The sequence below is a fragment of the Oncorhynchus clarkii genome, chromosome 12 (assembly GCF_045791955.1).
Source record: "Oncorhynchus clarkii lewisi isolate Uvic-CL-2024 chromosome 12, UVic_Ocla_1.0, whole genome shotgun sequence".
NCBI lineage: Eukaryota > Metazoa > Chordata > Actinopteri > Salmoniformes > Salmonidae > Oncorhynchus > Oncorhynchus clarkii.
The window spans coordinates 66,654,939-66,665,095 of NC_092158.1; the positions used below are offsets into that span (position 1 = coordinate 66,654,939).

Below are 10,157 nucleotides of genomic sequence, written 5' to 3' on the forward strand. Positions count from 1 at the left end.
ATTTAATACACACTTTGTCTAATGTCATACAAGAATTGACCTCAGTAATCCATTGAGAATTATTAGCAGGATCCCCATGCCACTTAAAAAGTTATATATATATATATATATATATATATATGACTAAGCTATATAAATTATTTGTTTTTATTTTTTTGCGCACCCTGCCTTTTTCAGGGGACTAAACTATTATCCATTAAAAGTATTGCTTGTTTTTTGTCTCTTTTTCCATGTCTTTTTTCTTATTTCTCCTCCAATCATAGTAAGACATGCAGGTGTTTAATACATTGGACAGACTTTATAAATAAACATCCCACAATGTCAAGTTCCTGGTCCCCCAAATTATCCTCTACTCTTCACCCAGATCTCCCCACCCCCTTCAGCCCACAGCCCCAGTGTGATTAACACACATAAAACGAACAGGAAAAACATGAACAGCAACCCTCATAAAGTATAAATACATATAAAAAATAAGTTACATAAAGAAACGAAAGTACAAGCATACATAAACTTAAAGTAGAAATGATCATGTGACTGATCAGCAACAAGTTTAATGTGAATCCCCTCTGATGGTTATATAAGATATTATAAATCCACTCTCATTGGTTTCAGACAAGAACGAAATTTGGACAATTTATACAAAATAGGTTTTAATTCAGATTTTCAATATTATTTTTTCACTGCTTTTTCAAGTAGACCGGCATTACAGTTCAACACAGGTACAAAAGGGAAATACAAAATATAAATAATAAATTATTAAAATAAAAAACGATAATGTATTATTTAAATATAATAAATAGACTGACAGGGTCCCACATGATTGTATTCATGCTTTATAAACTGGTAAGGGTGTAGCTTCTGAAATGAGTCTGGATGGTCAGTACAATTGTGCCACAAGGATATCCAATATTTGCAGATGACGTTTCATCTCTTTCCTGATGAGCACTGTAGTTCTGAAAAACAGAACATTTCAAATATTAGTGGGGTGAACTTTCTTGGCAAAATAGTGACCATATTGTCTTGAACAACATAGAAAGAACATAGAAATGCACGTATGCATTAAGCTTCTCGGAGTAGGAGAGCTGATTTGGGATCAGTTTTGTCTTCAAGATCACTATAAATAAGTACAGAGGAGACCTGATACAAGATCAGCACTTCTGAGATGCTTGATACATATGTCCCCAGTACTCACTATTTTGTTTTAAAGAACACTGCTCCTGTTTACCCTAGTTTATATTCATGATTACATGTATTAAACACATTTCCATACGAAATCAAACTCACCATTTTTCTCAGAACCTTCCTATTCAACTTCTTGAAGTACCGCTTCAGTCTCCTCTCAGGTTTCATGGCAGGTGATACATGTCGGACAAAATGAAACAATACTTTAGCATCATGCAGATGTAGGATCTTCATTTGATCCCTTTTTTTCTGAGAATTTTTCTGCACGGCAGGAAATTGAAATTTAATGTGTATTCAATGTTTGAAAAGGATTCTAAAGATTGTAATTTCCACTTTAAAATATCAAACTTGATTTGCCATAATGAAAAATGCATCAAAGCCCATGAAAACTTTCCATTAATTATAATCCACAATAATTTACATTTCTCATTGCTGCAATATTATTTATGTGATGTCGCAAACGGGCTCAAAATCTGTAATAACCCATATCCAGTGCGTTTGGAAAGTATTCATACCCCTTCCCTTTTTCCAAATGTTGTTACGTTACAGCCTCATTCTAAAATGGATTAAAGAAAAAAATGATTCATCAATCTACACACAATATTCAATAATGACAATGCAAAAACAGAAATACCTTATTTACATAAGAATTCAGACCCTTTGCTATGAGACTCAAAATTCAGCTCAGGTGCATCCTGTTTCCACTGATCAGCCTTGAGGTGTTTCTACAATTTGATTGGAGTCCACCTGAGGTAAAATCAAATGATTGGACATGATTTAGAAAGTCACACCCTGCTATTTAAGGTCCTATAGTTGAAAGTTCATGTCAGAGCAAAAACCAGGACATGAAGAAATTGTCCGTAGAGCTCTGAGACAAGATTGTGTCGAGGCACAGATCTGGGGTAGGGTACCAAAACATTTCTACAGCATTGAAGGTCCCCAAGAAAACAGTGGGCTCCATCATTCTTAAATTGAAGAACTTTGTAACCACCAAGACTCTTCCCAGAGCTGGCCGCCTGGCACAACTGAGCAATCGGGGGAGAAAGGCCTTGGTCAGGGAGGTGACGAAGAACCCGATGGTCACTCTGACAGAGCTTCAGATTTCTACTGTGGGGATAGGAGAGCCTTCCAGAAAGACAACCATCTCTGGTAGAATGACCAGACGGATGACACTCCTCAGTAAAAGGCACATTGCAGCCGGATTGGAGTTTGCCAAACGGCACCTCCCTGACAAAAGGACTCTCAGACCATGAGAAACAAGTGTCTCTGGTCTTATGAAATATATTTGGCCTGAATGCCAAGCATTACGTCTGGAGGAAACCTTGCACCATCCCTACGGTTAAGCATGGTGGTGGCAGCATCATGCTGTGGATGTTTTTCATTGGCAGGGACTGGGCGACTAGTCAGGATCAAGGGAAAGATGAACAGAGCAAAGTACAGAGATATCCTTGATGAAAACCTGCTCCAGAGCATACAGGACCTCAGACTGGGGCGAGGGTTCACCTTCCATCAGGACAACGACCCTAAGCATACAGCCAAGACAACGCAGAAGTGGCTTTGGGACAAGTCTCTGAATGTCCTTGAGTGTCCCAGCAAGAGCCCGGACTTACGCTAAAATGATCGAACATCTCTAGAGTGACCTGAAAATAGCTGTGCAGCGACGCTCCCTATCCAACCGAATAGAACTTGAGAGGATCTGCAGAGAAGAATGGCAGAAACTCCTCAAATACAGATGTGCCAAGCTTGTAGCATGATAGCCAAGAAGACTCAAGCCTGTAATCACTTCCAAAGGTGCTTCAACAAAGTTCTGAGTAAAGGGTCTGAATACCTACGTAAATGTGATATTTCAGTTTTGTATTGTTATTATGTTTGACAAAATATCTAAAACACGGTTTTTGCTTTGTCATTATGGGGTATTGTGTATAAGCTGAAGAGGGGAAAAATCAATTTGATCAATTTTAGAAAAAGTCTGTAAGGTAACAAAATGTGGAAAAAGTTGAACATATGTGTACTTTATAAGTCAATTTCTCCACTTGTAGAGTTAGTAGGCTACAGCTAAACCAGGGCTCTCCAACCCTGTTCCTGGAGAACTGCATTCCTTTAGGTTTTCACTCCAACCCTAATCTACCACACCTGATTAATTAGGTAGTTGATCAACTTAACCAGGTTAGTTACAACTGGGGTTGGAGCGAAAACTTACAGGAGGGTACCTCGACATAAACGGGATTGGAGAACCCTGACCTGAACAGGGATTATACTTTAAATAGACCCGTTACTTACGCAGGAATTAAGGTTCTCAAATTGGTTTTCTAGAATTTTGAGGAAATCGTCCAGGTTTTTCTTGTTCCAGGTGACGGACTTCATATTCCCATCAAACAGTTTTGTGATTTTATAGATGGCCTCGTTCCGGAATCTGACTTTACAGTACAGTAGGCCTAATGTAGATAGCGTCTCTTGATATCTCTGTCATTATAGCCTTAGCGCCCTTTTAGTATGTATATTCAAATATAGGCTAACAGTTTTCTAACACAGATGCTAAACATGAAACATATGACTATTTTACTTGGTTGGTTGTTTTGCTGTCCTTAATACATGCATTCAGTCTCCTCTTACAGTGTGCTAATAACTCACCATCTGGTCCAGCAGGGAAAGGTATTCTGCGCTCAAGTGACCGTAGTGGTGTCGGATCCAGTCACAGCAATGACACACGCTCTGCATACTGCAAATAATAAGAACAATACAAGTCCAGCTCTGCATTGTATACATTGTAAACAGCTATTTGTTTCGCTGTTAGTTTTCCATATGAGTTTGAACATATTCATTGTGTTAAGTAGTTTAATCTGGAATTGGGAAAGGGAAAACTGTATGGAGAATTTCCCACCGATCAACCTACCGGAGGCGGTGACTTCCGAAAAAAAACCCAAGTAAATCTATTCACATTCTCCTTGAAATCAGCTTTAAATTATAATTGAATCACAAGGTAAGATTATTCATTTTAGATATCGGCTTGACTATTACTAGCGACTATAGGCTATTCGCGAGCTTTGCTTTCAACTGCTAATAACTTCGCTTGAACCGAAAAAAAAGTCCGATAATATCGTCGAAGGCGAAAACCCAAACTTCTTAAGAAATGTAGCCATATAAGACATTCATTTAGTGGTTTTCGATCAAAGTTAGTCCGAAATATTGTTCCGTAGTCCTTTGCTGTTGCGCTACAACGGAAAAGTGAATGGGAAACGTCAGCGTCAATACCCACATCTCCCAACTTTAATTTTCACAATGACGTAACCAACTTTCACCTTACTGTTGTCTGCTATGTATGCAAAGTTGACAAGCAACGACAACATGATTTGTTGGAACTTTCTATTTTCTTTGTGTGTGTGTGTGTGTGTGTGTGTGTGTGTGTGTGTGTGTGTGTGTGTGTGTGTGTGTGTGTGTGTGTGTGTGTGTGCGTGTGTGTGTGTGTCATAGTGCTGTGCACGTTTTTGACTCTGCAAGGTCAAAACTTGGCATTGGTTCATTTCTCCCTTTTTCTAAATAATGTTGGGATTAATTCATAATATTCAAAGTCTGTTTAACTGTAAAGATCATAGTATATTATACTGTAGGGAAGTGGTCACCAAAACTGTCTGCACGGTCCTGGAGACCAGCAGGAGAAGGTGCAGGCTTTTTTCCAACCCAGTTCGAAAACACCTGTTCCATCAGGGTCTTAATAAACTCTGTCTTCCTTTCCTGTGGCTGTCCTCGTGAGAGCCAGTTTCATCATAGTGCTTGATGGATTTTGCAACTGCACTTAAAGAAACATTCAATGTTCTAGAAATGTCCCGCATTGACTGACATTCATGTCTTAAAGTAATGATGGACTGTCACTTCTCATTGCTTATTTGAGCTGTTCCTGACAGAAATATGGCCTTGGTATTTTAGCAAATAGTGCTATCTTTTGTATACCACCCCTACCTTGTCACAACACAACTGATTGGCTAAAACGCATTAAGAAGGAAAGAAATTCCACAAATTAACTTTTAACAAGGCACACCTGTTAATTGAAATGCATTCCAGGTGACTACCTCCTGAAGCTGGTTCAGAGAATGCCAAGAGTGTGCAAAGCAGACATCAAAGCTGGGTGGGTACTTTGAATAATCTCAAATATAACATATATTTGGATTTGTTTAACAATGTTTTGGTTACTACATGATTCCATATGTGTTATTTCATAGTGTTGATGTCTTCACTATTATTCTGCAATGTAGAAAATAGTAAAGATAAAGAAAAATCCTGAGGTGTGTCCAAACTTTTGACTGGTACTGTGTATATATACTCCGGACTCCGACATATTTCTATGTTTCTTATGTCCATTAATTTTCTTTTAGATGTGTGTGTATTGTTTTGTATTGTCAGATATTACTGCAGTGGTAGAGCTAGAAAAACAAGCATATAGCTACAGCCGTTAAAATATCTGCTAAATGTGTGTATGCGATAAATTAGAATTTATTTGATTAAAAAAGATTACAGCTGTAGAGGACACATTTATTTAATTTTAATATATTTCATTATTACAATAACAAACATTTCCTATCAGGTTGCAATAATAAATACAGTATGCAATGGCCTTCATGAATAAAAAAAATGCACGGAAACATTGATACATTAGGCCATGTATAGCCTAAGTCAATCACATAACTATTCAGAATAAAAAAATATTTACTCCTCGGAGTTGTGAATACATGACTACACAATAAATAAATACGTTAAAAAAACAAATAAGTAAACATGTAAAAAGATATAGTTAGATATATGAATAGATAAATAGATATATAAATAACAAATATCTACACAACACACACATAACGCTCATTTGCTACTTAATGTTGTGTCTAGTCTTTGTAGGTGTGCCAGCACCACTGTCCTTATGTCTTCCCAGCCGCTCGCGCTGTAATCCTGCATAAACGAAATACACTTGTTAATATTTTAGAATAGACACATATTGTATCATCACATAAAAACATCCAGATTTGGTGAATGTACTCTCTTTGTAAGACAAATGGATCAACCTACCTCGCGTTTCAAGAAATGCTTCAGGAACTTAAAGTGAAGGCTCATCTTTTTGTTCACTCTGTTGACAGATTTTGACAGTCTAGTTTTCATAGCCTTTACCTGTTAGAACAAAATACAAATCATTCATTTAATATTATGTTTTGATTAACATGTAACCACTTATATTATAATCAAGAAGGATAGTATAATGTTTTCCTTTTTGCATCACTGTTAAAGAGGCGAAAATCACAAATGACATACGCATTGGTCCAGCTCCGAGGTCTGGCGATAGAGGTCATTCATAAACTTGTCAACTCCTTTCTGGTCCCAGGCGGTGGACTCATATTTACCACTGCTGAACAATTTCTTTATAGCGTTCAGAGTATGCGAAATGAAGGCAATCTGTTCGTCAGCCTAGAAGAAGAGTGATTTGTATTAGTATATGCCTTATGAATTGATGGCAAATATCGAAAAATTATAGCAAATTGTAAATTCGTTTTAACCTAATTATATACAGTGCATTCGGAAAAGTGTTCAGAACACTTCACTATCTGTACATTTTGTTACGTTACAGCCTTAATTTAAAATGTAATAAATATGATTTCATTCATCAATCTACACACAATAACCCATAATGACAAAGCCAAAACGTTTTTTTATGTTTTTTTATTTATTTGTAATCCATTTTAGAAATGGTCTGTAACATAACAAAATGTTGAAAAGGTGAAGGGGTCTGAATACTTCCCGAATTCAGTGTTTAATCCACTCTTAGAAAAAAAGGTTATGGATAGAACAAAACATTTTTTATGCATATTTCTTACCTTGAAATTATTGACTTGTCTGTATTGTTTATCAGGGAAAGTGATCTGAGGTCCTCGAGAGACTTCATGACCCTGAGATGCCAAAAAATATAAACAAAATATTGCATTATTATTATTGTACAAAAAGGAGTCAGGTAATTTCAATGAAACACAGCAGCTCATGAAATGTTGAAAAGATGACAAGAGCTCAATGACCAGGAACAAGTGATTAAACATGACCCTATATCCTACCATTTTCTGAAGCATCGTTATGGTGTTGTTGCTGAACACTTGGAACATGCTCGGAGACCGAGGCAGTGTCTTCATCCATGTGCATCCGATGGTTTTATTCCAGGTGCAAATCGTCATGACCAAGCACATCCAAAAGGTGATTGAACCCATTTTAGCGTAGGTCTACTGTAGTTCTCGGTCTGTCCGCAATCAACGTTGGTGCACTTCCGAAAGATAGACTACTTCGTATAATTCCGACAAAAGTAAGTTGTCCGCAACGGATAAAGATATTACGTGTGTTCTTCCTGACTGATCAATACCAGTTCTGCCACCCAAGTTCTTCCATGTTCCAACCTGTGTCGATCCTTTATACAACGAGTCTGCAAGGTGTTCAAAAAGTGAAAGGTGGAAGTTCCCTTACACTTTCATACCTGAGTGTTTTTGTACGTGTGGAGAAAATGCATCGAAAGGACAGGTGCATCGCTCGAATAATTGTTACATCTTCAGCTATTTGCTATTTTATCACGAAATTTTGACCTTTCAACCAGGATTATTTTGATGAAAAAAATAAACATGTGAATCCATCGGACTATGGCCTAAATAAATATCACCATATAGAACAAATTTAGTTTGGCCTTTCACTTCGAAAACCAAAGTATTTAATGTTTGAAAACGCAACACCTTTTCAGTTGCACACAGAAACTTTGGTGTCAACTACGTTGTAACCACCTGCTTATAGGGTAATTGTGGTTTGTGGACCCCAACTGTCTATGTAAAGATACAGATCAACCTTGTATGGGTTGTATGAAATAGAACCTCAACATTACTTTATTTCGTTTTAGAAACAGGTTTGGGTGGTCTGAAATATTTTGATAGACCCCCTTCTATATGCTCCCGGTTTTCAGAAAAAGACACTGGTAGCCTATGAAGTGCACAGGCAGTACTGACCTTGGGAATACTGCTTAAATTTGAGCCTATATTGCGGGGGCTTTTGAATCTGGGCCATTAGGAATGTGTGCGTATGATACTTCTTTCACGTAGATAATCTGTCTCTGTATTCAATAGTCTTGTCTTTAATGGGCTTGTAAATACATATTTTATTTATTCCTCCGGTTATGTAAGTTGATGGGACCTCTGCATCTATTACCTTTCCTCCCCAGCGACTGAAGAGTATAGGCTTTGTTTTAAGAGCGATTGGTACTCTCCATTGAACTAACATTCAAAATATAATGTTGCAGTATATACTTTATATTATTAATAACTACATGAATAAACCATTTTTTACAGTGATAAAATGCCACAATTATATGATGTCTTGTTTAAAAGTGTATTGTAAAGGCTTTTGTTGTTTTTCATTGAAGATGATGTTGGTATGGTATTATGGTAACATTTCATTGAGAAATTCGTCTTCATTAATCGGTTCATTCAGGTCACACACACATCTTTACAAAATTACTAGCACATTTCTAACAAATATAAGCTGTGTGTGCGTGTGTTTATTCAAATATTATACACACTCTAGAAAAGGGTTCTATATAGAACCTTCAGGGGTTATATATATGAAACAATCAATAAAACCCTTTTTGGTTGTATCTAGAACTTTTTACTTATAAAGAACACTATTACTTATAAAACAGGTTTTAATAAACTTATGCAAAATGTAACTACAACATGCTACCATGACACGTACATTCTTGGCATTTTTGTTAAATTCTTCTGAGAATGTCTCAGGATGCCCTCTATTTCAACTCTCAAGACCTCCCGTGCGCACGAACTGAATTCTGAAAGAAAAAGCAGGAAACGAATATATTTTATTTTATTTTAAAATTAAACATGGCACACATAGGCTTACATCATAGGTATAGGGTCCCAAAAACAAACAAAAAAGTAAACATAGGAGATGTTTTACCTCATGTGAAAGAAAGTCATCCAGCTGTTTGAAGTAGTTCTTCACCTTGTCTCCAATGCGAGGGTTAAGATGCACACTCATGTTTCTAACCCGGGAAAAATAGTAAACATAACAAATAACTTTAATATGAATTTCCTTGTGAATAATATTAATACAATGAATTACACGGATACTATGATTAATAAGGTAATAGCCTACTGTGCAATGCAATGAACAAATACAACATCACCAAGTCTCCTCCCTTTGCCCGGTCCTAGAGACTGCGAGGCCCTGTTTACAGAAGTCTTCCGGCACTACGGGGTGCCTGAGGATATAGTTTCTGATCGGGGTCCCCAGTTCACTTCCCGGGTTTGGAAGGCGTTCATGAAGCGTCTGGGGGTCTCGATCAGCCTGACCTCTGGTTTTCACCCTGAGAGTAATGGGCAGGTGGAGAGAGTGAACCAGGATCTGGGCAGGTTTCTGCGGTCGTATTGACAGGACCGGCCTGGAGAGTGGGCGAGGTTCGTTCCCTGGGCCGAGATGGCCCAGAATTCACTTCGCCACTCCTCCACGGACCTGTCGCCGTTTCAGTGCGTGTTTACGGTCCGGAGGAGAGGTGTTGGGTACCGGTGGGGGGCATCTTGGACCCATCTCTGCTGGGTGAGTTCCACCGCCTCCATCCTGATAGCCCTGCACCTCGCCCTCTGGGTCGTCCTCGAGGCCTGCGTCAACGTCCACCAAAGGTGGCTCCTCTCTCTGTTCGGGCGGCGCTCGGCAGGTCGTCGTCACCGGTCTACTAGCTGCCACCGATCCTTTTTTTTTTCCTTTTCTTTTGGTTATGTTTGTTTTGTGTTTCACCTGGTTTCATTTTGGTTAATTAGAGGGGGTATTTAATCTCGCCATTTCCTTTGGGTTATGTGCGGGATTGTTTTTGTTTGACTGTCAGTAAGTTTTGGGTTGCGTTTTCTCTTGTTAATTTTTTAACAGGTGTTTTTTCCCTGGACTGTGTTTTAGTATGGTTT

The 10,157-nt window shown here is 38.0% G+C and overlaps 2 protein-coding genes across 2 annotated transcripts; both read right to left on the reverse strand.

The window, feature by feature from the left end:
• Positions 1 to 877: 877 nt before the first annotated feature.
• On the reverse strand, positions 878 to 3,948 carry LOC139422513 (interferon a3-like). Its single transcript, XM_071173670.1, has 4 exons — positions 3,814 to 3,948; positions 3,463 to 3,645; positions 1,271 to 1,443; positions 878 to 953 (listed from the first exon to the last, which is right to left on the reverse strand). The coding sequence occupies exons 1-4, from the start codon at positions 3,946 to 3,948 to the stop codon at positions 878 to 880; spliced, it is 567 nt and encodes a 188-aa protein (XP_071029771.1).
• Positions 3,949 to 6,033: 2,085 nt separating this feature from the next.
• LOC139422169 (interferon a3-like) lies at positions 6,034 to 7,418 on the reverse strand. Its single transcript, XM_071173325.1, has 5 exons — positions 7,269 to 7,418; positions 7,038 to 7,109; positions 6,478 to 6,630; positions 6,238 to 6,336; positions 6,034 to 6,120 (listed from the first exon to the last, which is right to left on the reverse strand). The coding sequence occupies exons 1-5, from the start codon at positions 7,416 to 7,418 to the stop codon at positions 6,034 to 6,036; spliced, it is 561 nt and encodes a 186-aa protein (XP_071029426.1).
• Between the last annotated feature and the right edge of the window lie 2,739 nt (positions 7,419 to 10,157).

Excerpts from the sequence above, each read along its gene's own strand:
- LOC139422513 (XM_071173670.1), bottom strand. The coding sequence starts at position 3,948 with ATGTATACAATGCAGAGCTGGACTTGTATTGTTCTTATTATTTGCAGT. Across the intron at positions 3,646-3,813 it reads TTTCCCTGCTGGACCAGATG|AGATATCAAGAGACGCTATC; the intron begins GTGAGTTATTAG and ends CTATAATGACAG. Across the intron at positions 1,444-3,462 it reads TTGAGAACCTTAATTCCTGC|AAAAATTCTCAGAAAAAAAG; the intron begins GTAAGTAACGGG and ends CCTGCCGTGCAG.
- LOC139422169 (XM_071173325.1), bottom strand. The coding sequence starts at position 7,418 with ATGGGTTCAATCACCTTTTGGATGTGCTTGGTCATGACGATTTGCACC. Across the intron at positions 7,110-7,268 it reads TAACGATGCTTCAGAAAATG|GGTCATGAAGTCTCTCGAGG; the intron begins GTAGGATATAGG and ends TTGGCATCTCAG. Across the intron at positions 6,121-6,237 it reads AGCATTTCTTGAAACGCGAG|GATTACAGCGCGAGCGGCTG; the intron begins GTAGGTTGATCC and ends TCGTTTATGCAG.